This window comes from Erpetoichthys calabaricus, chromosome 12 (genome assembly GCF_900747795.2).
Source record: "Erpetoichthys calabaricus chromosome 12, fErpCal1.3, whole genome shotgun sequence".
NCBI lineage: Eukaryota > Metazoa > Chordata > Cladistia > Polypteriformes > Polypteridae > Erpetoichthys > Erpetoichthys calabaricus.
Genome location: NC_041405.2, coordinates 130811136 through 130834918, shown reverse-complemented (window position 1 = coordinate 130834918; position 23783 = coordinate 130811136). Strand labels below are relative to the sequence as shown.

The 23783-nt window shown below is 39.5% G+C and overlaps 1 protein-coding gene across 4 annotated transcripts; it reads left to right on the top strand.

The window, feature by feature from the left end:
• The first annotated feature begins 755 nt into the window (after positions 1-755).
• gng7 (guanine nucleotide binding protein (G protein), gamma 7) lies at positions 756-23019 on the top strand. Of its 4 annotated transcripts, none has more exons than XM_028816210.2 (4): positions 756-839; positions 16420-16455; positions 19524-19643; positions 19994-23019. In XM_028816210.2, the coding sequence occupies exons 3-4, from the start codon at positions 19563-19565 to the stop codon at positions 20117-20119; spliced, it is 207 nt and encodes a 68-aa protein (XP_028672043.1). In that variant the 5' UTR covers positions 756-839; positions 16420-16455; positions 19524-19562; the 3' UTR covers positions 20120-23019. The 4 variants fall into 4 exon arrangements, with proteins under 4 accessions (XP_028672043.1, XP_028672044.1, XP_051790640.1 ...); XM_028816211.2 differs by lacking the exon at positions 756-839 and adding an exon at positions 1216-1316; XM_051934680.1 differs by lacking the exon at positions 756-839 and adding an exon at positions 5466-5488.
• The last annotated feature ends 764 nt before the right edge of the window (positions 23020-23783 follow it).

Here is a 23783-nt window from a genome sequence, read left to right as displayed (position 1 = left end):
TCCACAGTAAAAAGATATTACAGCAGAAGACATTGGTTCAAGCAGCTATAAGTGGCTTGTATTTAGTCTTTGTAGGACGTACATTTATAGAAATAAAGTCATATGAACCTTATGATCCAGTTGATGAGTCACATCAATATTGTTACAACATGATACCCAAAGAAAATCAATAAGATGTCTAACAGTGCTGGTTCTCCAAAGAATGAAGTACATCAATCAGTCAAACAGAACATATCAGTAAAATTCTGGCCAACAATAAGCAACCACAGGCCAAAGGCACTCTGATTAACAACTCTTAATAAGCAGGTGGGGATTAGTGCGGGGGTGCGCAAAAGTGTACACTCCCATGGGCTGGCGTCCAATCCACGGTTGGTTTCTACCATATTCCTGTTGGTTATTAGCAGAAGCCTCAGCTCCTTGCAATCCTGTATCGGAGAAGGCGGGTTCAGAACATGAATGGAACGCAGTCGATACCAGCTAGCTTTCACTTCAACCAATATAATATAGGAAACAGCAACCTATACCAGTACAGTGCACAAACATTTGGTAACACACCTGTTTTACCGGTTTTTTTTCCCCACAGTGTCTTCTACGAGACGCGCTTCCTCGCTTTCGCGTAACAAACTTGTGTATTAGACAAAACCGGAGCCGCGCGCCGTACGCTGTGTGTGGCTCATTGGCTGATGTCCTGGGCGCTCAAGCGGAGACTGGCCGCTAAGATCCCGAAAGCCCGCCTTCCTCTCCCGCCTTCGACTGCGGGCCGAATCGAGTGCGCGCCCAGGCACACACGCACGAGCACCAGAAGCTGGCCCTTTAAATTCCACATCCTCCACTCGTCGGTGAGTAGCCTCATCGGTGCTGTTTATGTTCTTTATTAGGCGACAGTAAAATGGTGTAAAGAGGAAAGGGTTGACGAGAGGAGTGGAGGGGGCATAAAGTGCTGCCTCCTTTTCAACGGGTTCGTTTTCTTGCGTTAGGGGAGCGGAAAGATCGGCGTGCGGCTTCTCGGTGGAGAGGCGGTGGCGTGAGGCCGTAGAAGGGGAGGGGACGGGGGGCGTCGCGCGTGGCTGTATGTTAAGAACCCACTCGCTCCTCCACCCAATAATCTCCTGCGTGTGCGCGAGAGACAGTGCTTGTCGTTCAGTTGTCTGTCTGTCTGTGTTTGCGAGAGGCGACACTTTCGCGCTGGACCACCTCAATCCTCCCTCTTCCTCTTTGTAACTGTCCATTTGATGGGCGCAGCTACTGAAGAGCTTTTTTTTTTTTTTCGGGGCTCGCCGAGCTGCTGGTGTGTCACCGCTCTTGCTTCGAAATAGGTGGGCGTTACAGTTTTGATTTTAACTTGTCATGTAGTAGATCCCTGTCCTTGAGGTGTTTTGTGTGGGTAGCTTAAGATCCCAATATGTGATAGTACAATCGGAAATACCCAAGGGGGTCTCAGTAAAATGGGGTGTTCTCCGTCTTCTCTCCCCAAAAGGATCTGAAAAGGTAAGCAGTAAAGGTCTGATCAGGATTCAGAGCTCAACGAGTGGCCGGGATTCATATTCTTTACCCATAACTGTGTATCAAAAAGGAAGCTATCAGGGAAGGGTGTGTTCTTAATCCCTGGTCCTCCAAAAGGATGGGATAAAGGACATCTTCATCTCCACCGGGGCAGATAGAATTCAGTCTTTAGTGGGTTCAAACGCCCAGTTCTAAATGTTGTCTAAGGTACAAATGTTTAGTGTAAATATTAAGTGATTAAGAAAGGGAGGTCGTCCCAGTCTTCAAGACAGAGATATTTTTGTTTGTCGGTCATCAAGGATTTATTTTTGGGCAGGATTCTAAAACTTCAATCCTCTGTCTCATCATCTTACCTATTAAAATGTAAGACTTTCATGTCCTTCAGTTGAGGGTGAGACTCTCCGTCACCAGTTGAAAGGGTATGTCAAATGTCAGGTAATCAAAATGGGAGGTCTCCATTCCTGAAGTCACATTTAAGGAACCAGAGCTCTTCAAGAAGGTAAATACAGCCAGTTATCAAAGGAGGAACCCAGTTTCCAGGTTTTTGAAAAGATTGGTACCTTAAGTCCTTGGTCCTTATGGATCACATTTGGTTGAGCAAATCTTGCCAAGTAATACCAAGTTCTGTTCCTTGGGTTATCAAGGGTGGTCTCTCAGCTTTCCATCTTTTCACTAGAGGAGTAAATCAAACATGTTCTGGTGTAAAAGTCCAGAAGGTGGGGGCTGAAGAGATTTGTGTTTAATTATTTGTGAGTGTTTTGAGTAACAGGATATCTAAATCCCCAATTCTCAACAGCTAAGAAGCAGATGAAATTCTAAATGTCAATTGTAGCACAAAATGTGTTGTGATGATTAGGTGGATGTGTAGAGTGTTATGGAGTGAGAGGAAGATGAATAGCGAGTTAAGAGAAAGCCTTTGAAGACTTTGTGTAGAGGGGATAGGTGTTGTGCTGAAGAGAGGCAGACTATGGAGGTTTTGGCATGTGGATGATTGTTGAAGAGTGGTGCCAAGATGGAGGTGGAGAGGATGAAGTCCAGAAGATATGCTGAAGAAGACATGATTGGCGGTGGTGTCAGATGACAAGAAAAGTAAGGGTCTCACCCTGAAAGGATGCTCAGAACCTTGGAGTGTGAAGAAAACAGATTTGGGGAAGAACCTGGGTTAACAAAGACAATGGCTATTAAACCAGTGAAGGTGATAATGATGATGCTTGTTATCTTTGTACTTGCATTCCAAACAAGGTTATACTGTATGTATAATGTTTTTGGCAGTTGTTTAGGTAAAGGCACAATTTTTTGTTCTTGTCACATATTATTTTCTAAAACTATAATCCTGTCAAGGCCACATTGTTGTTAGTGGGTCAGATGCTGAATATACTATTTCGTGATTTTCCTTGTTTAAATGGAGGTGAAGGTGTGCAGAACTGTTCTCTGATAATGCTGACATGATTTTTTTTTTATTTAAAATGTAAATTTGTAGTATTTAATTTGCCTAGCAGAATGTGATGGTTTGTGTGGAGTTCATTTTTAGAGAAAAGCAAGAACTACTCTCATAAAGAAAAGCTGATTGCCTTTGTCGTCAGTCTGGCATCAATGTACCGGTATGTACTTCATGTTTCCAGTTCTGACAAAATTAATGGACAAGAAAGGGGTAGTATGCCATATTTTAACTTATTCTCCTCTAACTGTAGAGGAAGAGTGGTGTCTTGACTGTAATCTTTTATCATGTCCCCCTCTGTCTTTTTAACATTGTCAGCACAGTGTGCATGGTCCATGCTGCAGTGGTTAGCTTTATTTTGGAAAGGAAGGAGTGACTTCTGCCAGCATTTGGCAATAGGGCATTTTGTAATTCTTAAGCACAACCCCCTCCCAACTCTGTGTCACCCTGTGTCTTGGTGTAAATTACATCACATTTTCCGCTATGTTTTGTAAGTTGATCAACGGAGGTAGCTTTTGTGTTTGTAGTTTTGGTGTAAAACATTAAAATATATGACATTATAAATTATTAGATATTGTTTCATCCATCCTAGACCTAGCAAAGTAACAATTTGGAACTATGGACTATTGTAATTATTGAGCTGATATAATTATTCAGCTTGATTATGCATGTAGACTTCTTGTTTTCTAAGGTTCCTTTGAAAGATGACAGCTCACATTAACCTACCACTCAAAATGTCCTTCCAGGAGCCACTTTCCCACTGGTTTAATTTAAATAGAATTAATGACATTTGCTTGTTGCAACAGAAAATGACAGTTCATTGTGAGTAATTATGTGGACAGTGATGTACTTCCAGGTTTGACTCTTGCCTTTTGCCCATTTTTACTGGAACAGGCTATGTACCCATGTAATAATGAATTGGAATAAGTAGGTTTGATATCGTATCTATGTATTTAATTAAATGGAATCCTGATGCCATAGTCTGATTCTCTTCATATTCACTCTCAATTTTTTCTTGAACAATGACCTATTGTAGATTCAGAGATCTGAGTTTGTTGTGTTTTTTATTTATTTTTTATTTTTTAAGGAGCCCATTTCTGAAGAGCTATAATTGTCGACATAACATCTTTGCATCTCCTCTATTGTCCATTCTTTACTTGCTAGTTGCATTAAATCGCTAGAGATATCACCAATATGACCAAATGTGCTAAAATCCAGTAATGGAAAAAGTAGGTTTAGGAAATAAATGAATTGTAGAGTTATGAAATATCCAAGCTGTGTTTTAAAACTCACTTTGATAATGAACAAATATACCACAAGAGGGCGCTGTAGCTCGCGAAACTCTTGCGTTTCCAAGTCTGCTCCTCAGTTCCAGAGTTTCATGTTTTGTCTTGTAGTGTTGCCGCGTGCGGGTGTATTATCTGTCAGTCCCTTAACGAGCTGAATCAGTCTGTGTAGTACTCAGTAGTATCTGATAATCATGCATAGACCCCAATGCCTAGTTTTGACATGCCCAAAACTGTTCGGGCAAATTTTGATAGATTTAGGACAGGTCCAGGAAACCACTGTTGCAAGTAATTGCAGTGGAGCCTCTGTTTATACTGCAACTCTCTCAACGTGGGAAAATTTAGACAGTGGCACATAATGTAGAGAATTGTTTCCTAGCTAATACGGTAAAGAGTTTTCAGTGTTTTGACTTGGTACAATCTCATACTATACATTAAATGTGGTAATCTGTATCAGATGAAAGATACTGCATAATATAGAATAGTAATTACCATATGAAAGTTGCAACATCTGCCTAGATTTTTACTTTTATAATCTAATTATACATGAAAAGGTTTGTAAAGCATTGTGTAGGTCATCTTTTGTTGGCACAACACCTGTGGTTTTAACAGTTCTCCAGTAGAAGCAGAAATCCTCCAGAAATTAAACAGTCCCTGAAATTGCTGAACGCTTCTACCCCTTCTCTGTCCTCCATGTTGAAATGAATTGGCTTAAACTAATTATGTAGAAGGGACATTTTATTGTGTAATTGATGTAGTGTACTATTTGGAGATTGTTTACCTTCTGGATCATTCTGTTGTCTCTACTGATTGAAAGCTATGAAAGCTATGATCTTGGGCAGCCAAATCCACTAACCTTCTGGATTGTGTTTGTCTGTGCATGTTTGCTAGAGCCCTGGTGAGTTACTGGAATGTATTGCTTTCGACTGAAAAAATGTGTGCCTGAGTGTTTGTATGCTGCAGTGGATTTATCATTGTCAGTGAGTGGAGACTGATCTGAAGTATAACTGCCTAGGAAACACTTGTCCAGTTATAAACACGGATTGTGTTCCTTGCCTGCCTTTATTTTGATGCTTATCTGTGGGTATTTTGGAAAGTAGATATTTTTATGGCTCCTGTTTTTGACAATTTTCTGCCTCCAATTCTGCCTTTTGTCTTTGTATTCCATGTCACCAGGCTTTCATGCACCATGTCTCTTTTGTTTGTTTCTCAGTTCCTAGGACCATGTTTTGGCCCTGGGCAGACAGTAGCATTCTGACAGGTAATTAACAAAGAAAATGAGGTGGAGAAAACAGTCTGTTCTGTACCAGCTATGTGGATATGATTTACTTCTTCAGCCAATTGATTGGCTGAATTATTAAGGAGGCGTGGCATTTTTAAACTATCAAGAGAAAAAAAATTGGGCCACACAGAAGAGATAAACACGTAAGTGATGTCTTGCATGAAATCTCTGCAGAGACTGGTGTTAATCAGTCCTGATGCTAATAGTCCAATACTCATTTCCATTTAAATTTAGGAATGAAATAATTGCCAAAATAACTAATACTGACCCACAGGTTGTCATCTGTTTCATGTCACTTAACATACAGTGAGAGACGAAAACAATGTGCTAATAATAGATGAAAAAAATCCCTTTCTGTTCAGAACTGAAGTAGCCATTGCAGAAAGTCAGAGCAAGTTGCCTTATGTTAAATTCACCACTTTAAGCCACCCACCCCCTGACTAGATTAATTTGTCTCCCATTCTTTCCTGCAGTACATATCCAGCAGTTGTCTCCACCTTATCTTCTGTTTCTCTCTATTCTATTCTGTGCCATACAGCTGGAGATCTGTGTTTGGTGTCCCAAGCAGTCTGAGATCCAAGTCTTATTAAAATGTGAAGCGGTTTGCCAGGACGATTGGTAAACAGAGGAGGTTAACCTTGAGATAGGCTGGTCTGAAATGTCATCTAGAAACCACTAAATAAAGAAGTTATTTTACTTCAGTTATATAGGATACATATGACTGAATGACTTGCTGTGTTCTTGAGGGACATTTCTGCATGGATCAGTTGTTCGTTAGAATTCTCACATATAAGACATGCTCTTGCCACAGACATCTCTGCAGATTGTAACAAAGTCTTCTGAGGCATGTAGGTCTGAAACAATGGAGACACCTTGGCATATAGGAGTTAATATTAAGACTGCTTGCACTTTTCAAAAGAAACGGTCCTGCTGAAAGACCAGTGCTTGAAGCAGGTAGTCTTTTGGTTGGTTATGTAAAACATGCCTGACACCTCTGCATGGAGCGGAGAGTCCTGATTTCTGTGAACTGCCCGCAACAACCCTTTATAATAAGGGCACCTCCAGATAAAGTGACGAGTCCTGAGAATTAAGAGAGACCACCAAAAACTTTTGCATGTGGTAATGTGTGTCCTTTAGAGTATTCTTGCTGCATGGAACAGATTAGTAAAGTGAGGGCACCTCTGCATAGAGGAGTTAGTTTTCTGGTTAATATATGTGAAACATAATATTCTGGTGCAATGGGAGGACAATGTATATGACAAAATTACCTCATATGAGACATAGACTTCAAATAAGAAGTGGATCTACCAAAGGCAGATGTGCATATGTTCTTATGATCCAGCATATTAGCAGGTACTTCTTAAGACCATGTCTGCAGAAACCTAATGTGTATTAAAGTGTCAGCAATGGCTAGGACTGGGCATAACCTCTACATTGATATTGCAGTGTACCTCTGACCTTAAAGTCTATATTTGAGAGCATCCATGGAATGGAGGAATTGTGCTTTGTACTTTGTAAGTCTTCTAGACACAAGGTGGCGCCTTGAGACTGTGCATTGGCTCTGCTGCTGCTGATAACTGAGACAGTTGTCTAGACCGAAAGGATTGCAGAATTCCTGCCGGATTACATCAGATGGGGTCAGACACTGATTCACGCGCCACTTAGCAACAGGCAGCCTTGTAAAGAGCAGGGATGGGACATTTGGGAGCCTGTCCAGGAATGCATGAGGTGTGCGGTAGTGAACTGGCGAGACAGCTTTGGGTGTAAAGAGAAAGTGGCTGAAGCTGCAGGTGGGGTCTCGTCTCCTGTGTCTGTGCCCAAAACTGAATGATACAATTTTTCTTATTTTAGCACTGAAGAATGTCTGTTCCCATACATCTATATACTTGTGTCCCCTTTTCATATTTAGGATATCTGCTGTCAGCATATACATCTTTATTATGGGCTCTTTATACTGTATATAGCCTATTGCACCAGCCCTACCAACCCACCATTGTTTGCATTTTTCAATACACTGTTCCAAGTCTTTTTTGTGTTCTCTGTTGGATTCACACACAGTTTCACCTTGCTGTGATGCTGTGCACTTCAGTGTCTAACTGCTGTTACCAGCTTATCTTCGGTTGTTTTCAGCCATCCGTATTCTGTACACACTGATATTTTCTGTGGCCCCACCCCTAATCTTCTTTTTTTTTTACCTTTCCATTTAGTTTCACATTAGAGATTTTAAGGTGCAGTGCATACTTATTCTGGCCCTTGTAAACTGCATTCATGTCCAAGAAGTATTTTACTTTTAGCTCCGCTGCTAAGAATAAAAATGTTGAATAAATGGTTGTCATCCTGAGACCATTTATCCAACCTGTTAACTCTGTTTCTCAAGTTCACTTCACATTCTTCTCTGTGGCTGTTCCTTTTTTTTCCAAATCCCTTCTCCATAGCTATGAGTTTTAAGATTTTTCACTCATATTTCTTCCCAAAGTTAGCATTTTTTAGCTTTATTCATACTTAGCAAATACCAAAAATATGTGCTTTGCCCTTTCACCATTTCTATGCTTATTTCCTTCAGCTATGCATCCTTTTAAACTTGCACATAAGTGAAATTTTAGTGTCTGTCTTGTCACTGTTTCTAAATTCTTTTCTCCACAGTTCTCTATTTAGTTCCAAATAAAATTCTTTCAGCTCTGGCATGGCCCTTTAACTTTTTAATTAATCTCTGTAATGTGCTCTGTAATGTTGCTTTCTCTACATCTCTTTATCAGTCCATTTATATAGATCAAAATATTTTTTTCCTTTAGTTCTGTCCTTTCTCCACTATTTTCTATCTTAACTCTTTCCCTAGATTTTCCAACTGATGTTTCATGTTCCACACACAACTCAGTTAAGATTAAGATTTATCCTTTGTACTTTTTGACCAAACCTGACCCGTCATGTTTTTCACCTTCTCCAACTACCCTTTAAGCTCTGTCCAGTAGTATCTCAATTGTGAAATTATATTTCAGCTCTGTCCCTAGACCTCTGTGTCTATCCATTTAATCTAAATATCCTCAGTCTCTCTACTATAATTGGAGCTCCACCCACAACTGACTCACCCTACTGTATTTTTATTCTTTTGTGCAGGGCAATGTTGAACACCAAATACTTTTATTTTTGAAGGGCTTACATTAGTAGTATGTGGTCTGAATTGTGGAATATTAACAGAAAGTTAAATTGAAGATACTTTGACTATGTTACGCTGTTATTTTTTTATAGACTAACTCTTTTAATTCAACTGAGAGTTGTGGGGCCAAAGCATATCCCAGTGTCATCAGGTGCAAGGGAGAAACCAGATTGAGGCTAAATGAATCTTGGATCCTGTTAAAGTTAACACCCCCATTCACATATACATAGGGCCAGCAACCTCAGACACTTTTTTGTGAAACTTTGAGAAAACCAGAATACCTAAAGGAAATCCCACATTGAGATTGAGAAAATATGTACATCTGCAAAGCACAACCACCTCCTAGCCATCCATCCAGTTTCCGACCCATTTATCCAGTTTAGAATTATGGTGACCAGTGTAAGTTCTTGGCTGAAATCTTCATCCAGTTAGCCATGTTTTGGAAGATGTGCAGATTGGGTTCAGCCACTGTGGATCACTGGATATGCATTAACTGTTAAATATAAGAATCAGGGTCCTGCACAAAACAATCCTACATACGCACATTTTAACTTAAATCCACTGACATGACAGTGTTATAGGGTTAATTGTTTGGGTTGAAGGTCAAAGGCCTGGGACCTCTGACCACCTTGCAAACATGCTTGTTAGCTGTGCTAAACTTGCTTTCATTATCTTCACCCTGTTCCATTAAACTGCCCATTTATCCCTCATCCACAATCACTTAATTTAGTCTTGTCATTGATCAACAGGGTTGTATCCCGTTATTTGCCACATCAGTGTTACCTTTGCCTTTGGATTTACTCCCAATAATCATATTTTATAACCGGCTTAGAGCTTATGTAAACATTGGCATTTTTTTTTTCAAATTTTGAAGGTCTACCAAAATGGAGCAGTGATATAAGATTCTTATGAATTTGTGTGAGTTTAAAAGACTGTAGTCTCAAGTCTCCGTTTGTATGAATGTATTGCTCCTTCATTTTGGTTGATGTTTATTTGATGCAGTGCTACCTCTCAGATGTACTTGGCTATCAGGGAATGGCGTTTCTATGTTTAATTTTCATTGCGTTGATGCTTTTCCTTTTATTCCACTGCTAATTTTGCACTGGCCAAGGGATTCTATTTATTCTTCATTTTTTGGATTTTAGATGACTTCAGGAAACTTTATTAAATAAGTGCTGTTATTGTGTCAGGTCATGTACTTTGTACCCCTTTCAGACTTGGCTGAGTACATCTGCAGTGTTGAGGCTCTACGTTTCTTTGCATTCTGAACATTGAGATGGGGCTTGTGCAAGTGAGAGTGCACGGCATTTGTTAGAGTTGGCTCACAGTATGAAATTTACATTTTGGATCAACAATTAAATTGTTCTATTAAGTTATAAAAATTTCCTTATTCTGTTTGTCTCTTAATGACAAATATATTCTTAGATTTTTCAGGTAAGGAAGGCAAAGCTTTCAAGGTAAGGTAGTTACAGTATACTTGCTAATCGTAACAGAGTGTGAAAGCATGTTGCATTTGGATTAGCACATGCAAGAAAGAATTTTCAAGTGTTCTGTACACTTGACAATAATGATTTATAAACCTGTAATCTTGGATTTTACTTTTACCTCCTGTTTCATTATTATTAATTACTTTTTAGATGCCTTAACCCAAGGAGACTTTGAAGATCATGTTTCATTGTAATTGTTATACATGTATATTTTTTTTAAGTTAGAGCACAGGCAGATTAAATGATTTGCTCAGGACCACGTGGTGAGTCAGAAGCAGGGTCTGAACTTGCAAATCCTGTTTTAAGGTCCAGCAACCTAGCTACTAGTTCATTGACAGGTTTCCTCTTTCTGCACTTGATTTGAGCATTTCAAATCAACCAAATTATTAAATACATAGATAGATACTTTATAAATCCCAGGGGGAAATTCACATACTCCAGCAGCAGCATACTAATAAAAAACAATAAATTAAAGAGTGATAAAAATGCAGGTATAACAGACAATAACTTTGTATAATGTTAACGTTTACCCTTCCGGGTGGAACTGAAGAGTCGCATAGTGTGTGGGAGAAACGAGATCTCCTCAGTCTGTCAGTGGAGCAGGGTAGTGACAGCACTGTTTTTAATGATGCAACAAGTTTATTTTCATTCTTTTTCTAACTTGCACGCAATGTTCAGTAAGCAGGTTTGTGAACTTCAGTCTGAATTCAGAAAGTATGAGAAAAATTATAATTATAGAACAGTCTCATTACGACACAAATTAGCCTCTGATTAAGAGACTGGGTTCAATGGAATCCTGCATTCACTGTGCTCAAATTTGAGTATCCAGTCTGTAATCTTTTTAATAAGAGTGTGCAGAGATTTCAGTGATTCAGGTGAAGACATTGTATAGCTGCACTTCTTCCTCAGACATGTGCATAGTCAAGGACTGGTTCAGATTTCTCCATTCTCTGTCCAGGAGGGTTTTTACAGTGACTTTAGAAACGTGGTTTGCAATATACATCTGAACTAGTGTGGTGCTGAGGTGTCACCCATTGCATGGCAGTACTCGGGTCCCAATCTGGGGATCCTGATTTGATTTGTCATGTGGTGAGTGTGGCAATGCTCTGTACATGCACGTGCTCCTAACCTCTTTATTGCAGATATGTACAGAGACGCAGGGAAACCAGTTTGAGGATTTGCACCCCAGGAACAGATTTGTGTTTTTTATATGGTTCTTGCCTACTGTACATGAACAAAAAGGCAATCCAAATGTCATTCCTTGTAAATCAATTACCACACACGAACAGGGAGGTTGGTCATAGGGGCCATTCACGTTACTGATACAAAACGGCTGCAGGAGATTTATTTTGTTATTTAAGAACACTAGATTCTCTGTATAGTGGATGAAGTGGGTATTCTCTTTGAAAGTAAAGATGTTTAGCTGGGTTGTGGGTGTCGGTCATGTCCTAGTTTTGCAGAGTTTCTAGTCTTCCAAGTCAATGTGCTTATGAAGTATGCACCTTTCTCTTTGGTCTCCGTGGCAATCAATAGAGTCCCAACAGTCACATTCCTGATCTCTATTCTGGCGCATAACTCTTGAGGTTAAGCCCCTGGGAGAGGCGCCAGCTCAAGCCCCGCGCGCGCGTGTCTGACAATAGAGCAGCATGCCTCACGTGTGGCTGATCTGATCACAAAAGGGCAAGGTGCTTATTCTTAATTAGTTAGAAGGTAGTTCCGCTTTCTTCCCGCCTGTAAGCAGCACTTCACTAAATGAGCCTAAAGGTAACCTTTTACATTGTGGCGCGTGCAATCTTTCCACACACACACACTTTTTGTCTTCTGCTTCCTTCTGTTGCTTTGTCTAATGTATGTCCTGTATTTCTCCTGCATAAAGCTTTACTGGAATTCAGTTTTTGTATGTGGTGTTATGTACAATTACATATGTATATATGAAAACAAAAACTGGAAAAGTGGCAATACAACCAAATCATTGTGTCTCTAACATTCTTCTTAAGCAGAGAAATAACCTCTACCTATTTGTTTTTCAGCAGACAGACAATAACACTAACTCCATGTGTGGTTTTGCATTTGTGTACACTAGAAAGCCTATTTTACTCTTGGTAGTCTGATTCCATCTTCCACATCAGTACATTTTAGTACTGTTGGAGTAGATATTGTTGAGCAAATCAGTAATTCCAGATTGCCTTCATCATACTATGTATAGGAGGAGTTCAGTGATTTGTTGGTTCCAGTGGAGATACTCTGGTGTGCGGTGGCATGTTTGTTTTTCTGTAAAGAAGATAGTATAATGTAAAAAAGTCTGTGGCACTGACTGAGTTGCTTGATGGTGTATCAAATCGCCAGTTTTAAGGGATTTAATGGTAGTGAAGAAAGTCCTGCTGTGCAGGTCTGATAGCAATGTAGACAGCTCCATCTGGAAGAGGGAAAAGAGCTTCTATGAAGTACCTTGCTAATCTAAAAGAGGTGCATAGCAGTGTAATATGGGAGATGCTGTTCACCAGTAGCTTAATGATATAGCAAAAGAGGTGCTGGGAGGTACAGTAGTGGCTTATTGGTGAGAGAGCAGAGAAGACATTAATTTTACTGAATCAGCCCGCAATCTAGGAGTTATCTTTGACTCTAGCATGTCATTTAAAGCGCATATTACAAAGTTGTCCAAATCATGTTTCTTCCATCTTAAAAATGTTGGGTAATTAAGGCGCTTTCTAAATAAACAGGATTTTGAGAAATTAATTCATGCATTTATTTCTAGTAGGATTGACTACTGCAATGCGGTGTTCACTGGATGTTCAAACTATTCTTTATATAGCCTCCAGTTAATCCAAAATGCTGCTGCAAGAATTATTACAAGAACAAGAAAGTACAAACACATAACTCCAGTTCTTAAATCCTTACACTGGCTCCCGGTTAAGTTTAGATTTCAAAGTCCTCCTTTTAACATATAAAGCATTAAATGGCCAAGGTCTGGCTTACTTGTCTGAACTTATCATGACTTACAAACCAGAGCACACATTAAGAACTCAAGATGCCAGTCTGCTTATGATTCCAAGGATTAATAAAATAACAGTGGGAGGTCGAGCTTTTAGTTACAGGGCCCCTAAACTGCAGAATGGTCTGCCTGCTACTATAAGAGATGCCCCATCGGTCTCAGCTTTTAAATTCCGGCTGAAGACTACTTCAATTTAGCATATCCTGACTAGAGCTGCTGATTAACTATATAGACTGTATCACTGTTGTTAGTCATTAGCACTAAAACATAAGTAACATGATAGTTATAATTTGTTACTAACTCTCACCTATTCTGTTTCTCTTCTCGGTACTCAAATGTGGCACTTGGTGCCACGGCCCACCTGCCAAATTGTTTTGCCTGCCTAAGATAAAGGCATCCCTGATGGAGGATCGCAGGAATCGTGGGGTAGAGGGGTCCTTTCATCGGATTGGCTGGCCAAGCAATGTTTCAGGTGTGAAATGGCCAAATGGGGGAGGCAGCTTGATGGTTGAGGTCTCCAGGACACTAAACAAATCCAAATCATATAGCGGGTTGGATAATGGATGGATGGATGGATCTACTGTTAAATTCTGGTCCATACATGTAAAATTTTTATTTTTATACTGTATTGAGGATTTGTTCTGTTCTGTGTATTGTATTGTATTGACCCCCTTCTTTTTGACACCCACTGCACGCCCAACCTACCTGGAAAGGGGTCTCTTTTTGAACTGCTTTTCCCAAGGTTTCTTCCATTTTTTTCCATACAAGGTTCTTTTTGGGAGTTTTTCCTTGTCTTCTTAGAGAGTCAAGGCTCAGGGGCTGTCAAGTGGAAGGGGCTATTAAAGCCCATTGCGGCACATCTTGTGTGTTTTTGGGCTATACAAAAATGTATTGTATTGTATTGTATCATGGCAGGGGGAAAATGCAGCCACCAGAACCATGTTGTTTATACATGAATTTAATGCAAAATGACAATGGCAGGCACTGTGGCTGCAGAGGCTAGTGCTGGCAATGTAAAATGAATAAGAGCAGAAAAGAATTTCATCAGACTCCGTTCCTTTGGCAATTTATTACCCTTGTGTGGTCAGTTGTCAAGTAGCATAACTATAAATTTTTAAAAGGAGGAGAAGTCAATCATAGTATTTTATTACTACACAACAATAGCAATAAAATTGCACTTTATTGATATAGCACAATTCCCATGCTGAAAGTGCTTCCCAGATATTCAAATGGATACAAAGGATATAACAGCACAGAAAAGGATCAAATTAGTAATACTGCACATAAAATAATATCAAACAATAAACACCAAGTAAAGTATTGTGTTAAGTAGGAACCTAAAAAAAAAATATGTGCTGCACTTGGATACCCAAGCTTTAACAGTGCAGGCTGCAGAGTCTTTTTAAAAATGTGAAGGTCTAATTGATGATCACTTACCCTATTGGTAGACCCTTCTAGTCTACCAATAAATTAGATTTAACATTTAGCATTGATGAACATCACAAGATGCTTTTACAAAGGAAGGAAGAATACAATAAAAATAAAGTGATCATCTCTGCTGAGTGAAGTGTCTTTGGGTGCAGATAGTTATCTTTGTGATTATCCAATGAGTTGCCAGCTACAGCAGATAAATCCTTCAGCTGGTGGAAATTGAAAGGACAGCATCAGCTTCTTGATTTAACTCCTTTCAATGGTGAACAGCTCTGTGCGGAGTTGTAATTGTATTTGTCTCAAGATAATACATAATGGCCAGCTTGCTTGTTTACGCTAATGGTGTTCCTTATAGTGCAGAATAGAGTCTAATGCATATAGCCCCTTGCTGCAGCACCTTCAGCTGAGTTTTCATTGCAGCATTATGGTGACCCACAGCTCACTTGCGCAGAATTGTATAATCTTCTGAAGTGTCATTGCCATGGTTACAAAGGTGCAAGCAGCAGCGAGCTCTCCTACTCTTATTGCGTGTGCACTTCATTTTGGTATGTGTATGTCTGTGTGTGAGAACAGGGTGCAGAATCTCTCTAAAGGAATCGAGTCTTGCTCTACACCTCCGGAAGGCCTGTGTGCACTTCAGGGATAGAAAGACATCACATAGTGGAGACACTGGATATAGAAACCGTGGAGTAGAGATGTTTTGTTGATGTCAATATGTCGGAAACAGGCAGAATTGTCTCACTGTACTCACCAATAACCGTCTAGAAAAATGCTTGGGTTAGGTTTGATAAAATAGAACCAGACTGAGAGTTTTAGGATGGGTATACAATACAATGTATTTAAGTGAATTTTTCAAGTAGACAATGTTAATAGGGACAACACTTAAAACCTGCACATAACATATCCTTTATCATTCTGTAATTAAAACTATCACTCTTTCTGTGAGCAAGTGAGAGATAGAAACGCACAATCTATTAGCAAGACTTCCCATTTCTTATGTGAACCAAATGCTCATTTCTGTGTCGGTGTGCTGTAGCCCTTGTCTTTTTTAAAAAATAACATGAGAGCCCATTGTACTTGAGAATGAGACTTTTTCCTGCTTTTAGTGTATTGTTGACATTTTACTTTTCGTCGCATATATCTATCTTGGTAAATGCGACTTTATGCTTTTCTGCATGGGCTTTTTGGATCTCCTGTACACCAATCCCTTGCACTGCTTGGCTGTGCAAGAAATTGGGGAGCCCGGTGTCTATATAGCACATGAAAGTCTGCTGTGTGCTCTTGAGTGATGGGAAGTGAGGAGGAGTTGCCTTGGTGATGTATGCAAATAGCAGGGATTCCCTGTGAGTAGGTGGCAGAGCGGGGCTTGACTTTGCTGTACAGTACAGACACATCCAGTGCAGTGCTGGCATTTAACTCTTCAGGGTTGAAACAGTAGGAGAGACAGAGAAGACATGCTGTTCTCCCACTCCCAGTTGGTCACCTGCATTCTGCATGCTGGCTTACGACTCTCATTTAGAGTGTTCTTCCACATACAGTAATTGTGAAAGGCTACAACAATACTTCAAAAGTCACCAAGCTTCTGTAGGGATTTATAATGCCCACTTTCTCGTGGTATATGAAGCTATTAAGTTGCAGGACCTATCAAGCTTGCACATCGCCAAGATTTTGCACAGCCTTTGGTTCAACATATTTTCAGTCAAATTGTGTCACGGGACCCACAGCAATACTGCAAGGAGGGTAGAAATTTTGACCTGTACAGATGGTAGAATGGTCTTTGGCGGCTAGTGGGGGGGTGCCAGGATCTGTCGCACAGACTTAATTTCCGTCTGCTTTTTCATTTCAGGTACACACAAAGGAAGTAGCTGAGGATCTCAGTGAAGTAAGTGTCTAATTTTCCTGCCTTTTAGAATGCTTAGGGGCTTAAGGTATCTTGATGGTCAAAATGCAAAGAAATACCAATATTAAATTGATTTGGGTAATCCACCGATGGGTTTCTGAGCCTTACCAACACTTGGTGTGTGGATTTAAAGGTGGAGATAGTATGACTGTGTTTGCATGAATGATTCCTTGACGTTATAGTTGACAATTCCATGCCATTCTAATTATTTTTCTATGGTTTAGAAGATGGGATGGATTTTTCAACATTTGACCAATGCCTGTATCAAAGGCAGCTAATAAGCTCAGGACCCAATAAATGTGTTAATATCCTTTTTTTTAATAGTTAGATCACAGACCATTTAAGCAACTTGTTTATGGCTGAAAAAGTGAACTGAAGGTGGGAATTGAACTGACATCTTTAGGATTTAAAGTACATTGCTTTAGCTATTATTTTTAGAGCTGGTTATACCATTTTGGTGAACTAAGTTGTTTCCTAGGGTGACAAAATCTTTCTGAGGAGTTATGGCTTTTTTGACTAGGGCAGACCCAAATTACAATATATTTGGACACATTACAACACCAAGGGAAACCAAACTCTGCTCTTCGTAGTAATATATATATATATATATATATATATATATATATATATATATATATATATATATATATATATATATATATATATATATATATATATATATATATATATATCTATCAATTCCCTCAAAACTGGGAGGCCCTATATATATGTATAAGGATATAGCTTCACCTAGAGTAGCACAAATTTTACAGTCATCCCTGAGTACACCACACTTTATGCCCAAAGTCACTGGACTGCTTTTTGTTGTTGTAGAACCTATTCCAGTGGACATGTTGGTGCAGTTTTAGGGTAAGGATTTTTTTTATTTTCAAGCCCCAAAGCAGTCATTTATTGCGGCTAAGGCGCATATCTTTACACTATAGTGTTGTCAATTTGTCAATTCAGTTCCCATTTCTTCCCCACTTTGTGACCATGAGCAATTCAGTTCACCTCTGTTCCTAATTTAAATGAGTACTGATCTAGAAAGTCTCTTTGGATAAAGACATTAGTCAAATTTGCAGTGATAATAGTTTCACTGCATCTGGACTACATATTGTATGACTATCAAGACACTCCTTGCTATTCTAAACCATAGAGTTGCATCTCAGTTTCCAATAATTTGTGTTCCTGTAGTTGCAGAGTGGTGGCTCTGAGGCTAGGGATCTGTGCAATTGCCAGTTCAAATCCCATAAACTCCAGAAAGGACTCTACTCTGTTGGGCTTCTAAGCAAGACCCTTAACCTGCAATTGCTCTGTCCTGGGTATGACATTAATCTGCATCCAACCTTGCAAGCAGGTCCTCCAACTTGTAGGGAAAACTCAGGGTTTGTTGGCAGGATTGACACTCCAGCCACTGTAAAAAAAAAAAAAAAAAATCTAACACTGTTTAGTGTGGTGCTAAGGTGTCACCTGTTGCATGGCTGCACTTGGATCTCAATCTGGGTGGTTCGTCGGGTGGTGGGTGCAGCAATGCGCTGTAATCAGCGCATGCTTCTCAACCTCTCTGTAGTTGTGGTGATTCTGAGCTTTGACTGTTTTACTATTCTCTGATGTTCTAAACTCTATATAATGGGGTAATTCTATTTCAAGACCTTTCTGTCCCAATAGTTTCACAGCATCTGGACTTCATGACTATTAAAAATACTCTTGTGGACCATATACAGAAGCAGGCAGACTGTAAAGTTCCAGGTCTAGTTCTTTGAATTCCCATAGCTGCACTACATTGTGGATTAAGCTTTTCTTTTTACTCGGTAATATTCACCCACTTCTCCCTCAAAAAAAAAAAAAAAAAAACACAGAACAAAAAAGCAGATCCCCTTGTAGTTTAGTACCTCATAGGCACACTGCCTTGTGGTCACTGTTTACGGTCATTACTGACTTCAACTACATAATGACATAATCACATGACTGCCTGACTAAGAAATGACCTCCTATCACTTCTGACAAACAGTCACGCTTTCCCGGAAGATGGCAAATAATAAATATTAAAGAGAGTTGGCTGACAGTGAGCCAAGTAGTGTGGTGTGCAAACTCCCTGCTGCACTGATATCAGCTGCTATTTGAGAGGACAGAGGCAGCTGTTTGTAGGGGTGGAGCCTCAGCTGTCATTCATATCATTGACTGAGGGGGAAAAAAAAGCCAGAAGCATAGTGAAACAAGGGCTGTCTGTGAAAACATAAAGCCTGTTTTGGACAGAAACTACCAGCTTGTGTGTATATGTCTTTTTACATAAAATCATCAGATAACATTACGTATATTTAAGAAACATGCTTGCATATCCTTAATTTGGTGGTGCTAGATAGATCATGTGGGGTTTCTACAATACATCATGTTGTTATGATGTCTCTGAAAGGCAGACAATTATGTTTCTTGCAACATTATACTCCTGGGAGTTGAACCCTGTCTGGTGCCAGTGTCCTGCAATTATATGCCCCAAGGAGTTAAATCGTGACTGTTGCTTGTGTTCAGCTGCATTTCCTACTTGAGAGTCAAATCTAATTATGTTTCAGTGTCCTTTTGTTTTACACCATTGGAAATCAAATCTTGACATTTTCAGAAATCTGCAGGTTAACATCATTGGTAGTTAAATCCAATCAGGTTTCACTGTTATGCTGTATTAAAACTGTTGGAGTCAGGCCCAGTAAGGTTTCAGTATCCTGCAATGTTTCATCTTTGTATCACTTGGTGTTTAATTCTATCAGGCTGTAGTATCTTTATATACTTTACACTTCTGGGAATCAAAAACTGTCATTTTTAATAGGCCTGCAGCACTATGAATCCAGTTTTGATATGTTGCAGTGTCCTCTGCTATTAAACCATTTAACGTCTTTGTGTTTGGTAGTTTTAACCAAATCTTTCCCCATTCTGTCTAATCTTATGTTTTAATCATTTCAGGGATTCTTAAGTAATTCCAATAAACAGTACTGCTTAACCTATATAGTAAAATGTGCCTTCCTTCTCTTCTGCCTTCTTTTCAATTGTATCTATAGCATTCTCTTCACTGCTGAGTAGAGAACCGATGGCAGAGAATGTCAACAACTAATAATATAGCTCAAGCCCGGAAGCTGGTGGAGCAGCTCCGTATTGAAGCAGGGATCGAGCGCATCAAGGTAAGTTATTGGTGTGGCATGAGGGGGATTTAGATTTGCACCTGCCTGTTCTACATTGACTTTCAGACCTTCCCAATAATTCCACTTTTGCTACAGTAAATGCAGGATGACTGGTCATCAGAAGCAGTATAAATTATGCTCTGACAGTACCATAAGGTTATGACAAGAATTGTATACCATCTTTTTCTCACCAAACAGTATATGGCAAGGATTAAGGAAGAGAGGGAAGAAGATGTGATCACTGTCCTTCTAGCCTTTAACATTCCACCAGACTTGCATCCACTGAAGCACTGTCCTCTGTTTCTTTCTTTCTCTCTCTCTCTCTCTTTCTCTCTTGCTGTCTTTTGCAGGTGTCCAAGGCAGCAGCTGACCTGATGAATTACTGTGAGCAGCACGCTCGAAACGACCCCTTGCTGGTGGGAGTACCTGCTTCAGAGAATCCTTTTAAAGACAAAAAGCCCTGCATCATCCTATAGCTCCACACCCGAAAGCAAGGGGAAGGACCCCTCCTACTGACAGCACCTGAAAATAAATGGGGGATAAAAGACCCCTCCCACCAAGTTCCAATGGGAGACAATATAACTTCAAAATTTAGGCCAACTGGCGCAGAGCGGGCAGAGAGGAGTTTCATGCTAAAATTACAAAAAATACTAAGTGGAGTTACTGATGTGGGGTGTGATGGTGACACCACTTCTGGGGGGAGGGGCAGGGGAGGGGAATGCCTGTGGGAAATCTTCAGTCAAACACAAGGTTGGTATGTAAACTCGAAAAAATTAATTGCCCCATGTTCAGTGCAGTGCTTTAGAAAGGGAATGGGTATCCTGTGTACACCAGCTCTGACCTCAATAATGTCAGACTTCAAACTGGATCACTTTTGGGATTATCTCCACTTGTTTTGTTTTATTTAGTCAAGTAATTTTTAAGTGGCTTTCTTTTCATACTGATGTATTGCCATATTCTCCAAGATGCTGCCTTCCCTTTTTCACAAGTCAGCTTTTAATGGCTTGTGCTGGGATGAGTCGCAAACCTCAGCGCCTTATCACCATAGTGTGACTTTTAAACTCCCTTCTCCCCTCAGCCTATTGAGAGTATTAAAACTCGTAATGGCAGTTCGTAGAGACTGATCCAGTTAAGTAGTATATACGGTACTGCTTTAACAGGGAGGGGAATGCTATTGCAACACCAATCTTATTACAGTTCTGAAAGGACTTATTTTTTTTTTCCTCAAAGGGACATTAACCTAATTCCATTACACAGTAGTGAATTTATTTATTGGGTGGGGGGAGGGTACTGACCTTGTACGACTGTACTGAATGAAATTGCTATTTACTTGGGTTAGGGTGGGCTGATCATGTTGCACAATAGTGAAAGGACTAATTATTTTAAGGCAGTGGCAAACACTGTACAACAGTATGATCAGCAGCCCATCTTCGTTGTATTTTTTTTTTTCTTTATGTAACCCTGCCAACTGGGTCAGGCATTAAAGTTGACTTTTTAGCAGCTTTTGAAGGAAACTGTCAGAATAAGCAGGACATTTTGCTCATCTGGCTCATGAAATATACACGCTCTAGAGATTTGTTGGTAGGGAATTCATTTCCAGTACACCCCCTTTGTTCATGTACACCTTTCATGGGTTCTGCCTTGATTTTATCATAGTGCACCTACCAAAGGTGGCATATTGATTTCCACCTGGCTGAAATATTTAGCTCATTTATGGGTCCACAATTCTCCCAAGTGTAAAAGGAAAGGTGAAACTCTGCTCCACACTGCATTATTTTTATGGACTGGCTAGCATACTGTCTAAATCAATTTATCTGCAGTTAAACTGATTGGTAAATTGAAGCGCATGCAAGTAGTTAATACGGTGCATGTGGTGTAAATGAATTTAGCTTTGGATTAGTATGGTAGAAATCTGGAGGGTGCTTGACCAGAATGCTGTGCTGGGAAGACATGTACAGACTGTGGATTTATTGACATATACTGTAAGTAATGATAATAATTGGCCAGGTTTGAAGACACTTGGCAGTGGCCAAATACCTCGTACCTTTGGGAAGGGGCTTTACTCATCAGCGGGAATGCGAATCAGCCTTTAACACCAGCATTATTTTGGAGGGGTGGAGCCTAGAGCCCGTAGTGCATATGGGGGCGGGGCTTGATTGTGTTATTGAACGTGTTTACAGAGGCAAGCATTCTCCATCCAAAAACTCAGATAAATGAATGCTGATGTGAAGACAGGAATGCGTGCATTTTGCCAACAGTTTATGTCCAACCTGATTACCAATATATTTTCCAGCTTTAATAGGGAAAAAAGTTAAACTGATAAATTTTACAGTATTCCATTCATAGTATTCAAATATTTGAAAGTGTATTGTACAATTTATTATAGACACTTGTATTTGTTTCCTCCTGCCTCATTTGTTCAGTGTTTTCAAAATGAAATCAATTTGTCAGTGTCATGATGATGATAATGAGTGTTTATCCCCATTCTATTACATTTTCAGTAATTTATTTAATTTAGCTACAGAACTACATCATTGCTGGACAAAATATCCTTTTCATAATTCCTGTATCTGTAAAGCAGTTATCTTTAACTTTCTGTCTGATTTCCTGAAAGTTTAAATGATATTGAATGATATTTTGAATTTTCTATGAAATTTGCATCTGGGGCAGAGTGAAATCCATTTTTTCTCGTGTCAGGATTCAGTCAGGCTGGGCGATTTGGTGTTTATATTTAGCCTGTGACACTTTAAAGAAAATCCTGTAGAACAACTTTATTCCAGATTCCATGAGGGAAAAAAATCCTGTATTTTTTTTTTTTTTTTGTTTTGTTTTGTTTTTGGTCTTCATTCCTTTACGCCTACTTTGCCCCTCACATCTGTTCACTTTTCAGTATTTTCTGAATATTAGATCCCAATCCAGTTGGATTTTAAAAGGAATCATTTTAAAAAGAGCTCTTAGAACACAGGTTTTCTGGAACCCTTGTCTCTTAAGCTCTTTCAGCCATACTCCCATCTGCAAGAAAGATCACAGGCCCAGCTTGTGCCAAGGAGAATCCTAAGTCCTGAGAACTAACTCCCTTTTTTAACGCAAATTATTTTTATTTTATTTTCTTTTGTGTGTGGAGGTGATAGAGAAAGGGCATCACAGATCCATTCTTTACAGTGCATCTTTCCATTTTTACAGAGGAGCCAATCTGTGTATGTAAATGTATTTGATCTTTTTGCCTTGAATAAGAAGAATTCTAATTTTTTGTAACGGTTCTTCTCTGATGTGCCAATAGCCTCTGTCTCTTGCACAGTGTTTTAATATTTTGTGGACTTGCTGTTCTGAAAGTAGAAAACCATCAATTAAAAAAAAAATTAAAACAATAAAAAAACTGGACTTTTATTAAAAGTGTTTATTGGAGCATTGCTGCAGTGCTTATGTCTTGTGATGAAAGGCTCTAAATAAAAATACATATAAACTGAAATAGGAAAGTGTGATATCAGGTGCCAATAGAACTTTCTGTGTCACAAGCCAGTCCTAAACAAGGTGAGGTTTAATTGGTCTTATTTAGCTGAAACAGCTAGGATTAGGGGGTCTGGGCGTGAGCTCAGTTTTCAGTGTGCACAGTGTTTGTGGGGCAACTTGATGGTGCAGTTGTTAGTGCTGCAGTCTATGTGAGGGTTTACATTCCACTTCCCAAAGTTCTGCAGGTTGGGTTGAATGGCAACCTTAAATCTCCATGTACATAAGTGTACACCCTGTCTAGGGTTGGTCATTGCCTGATGCTGCTAGCCTAGGCTCCAGATTCTGTCGCTTTGACCTTTTTTATGTAGTTTTAAAAATAAATGCATAGATGGAAGTTTGCTACATTTAGCATGTGTATTCTGTGTTATTTAGAATTTTATGAACTGACCTTATGGTCTGCATACAGTCTGTGGGTACTGGTAATGTCATCATTTTATAAATGGGTTCCTTTGACTTACTCACGTATGGTGGCTTTGGTTTTGTTCAGTATTACATCTACATTACAGTAGATCTACAGCGTCTTTATATTTAGCACCCACTGTAGGGATTTTGTTGCTGTTCAGTGTTTCATCATCTATGTTGTGCTTAAACTAAGTGGGTTTTACAGTTTTTTTTGTTTTTTTTTTTTCT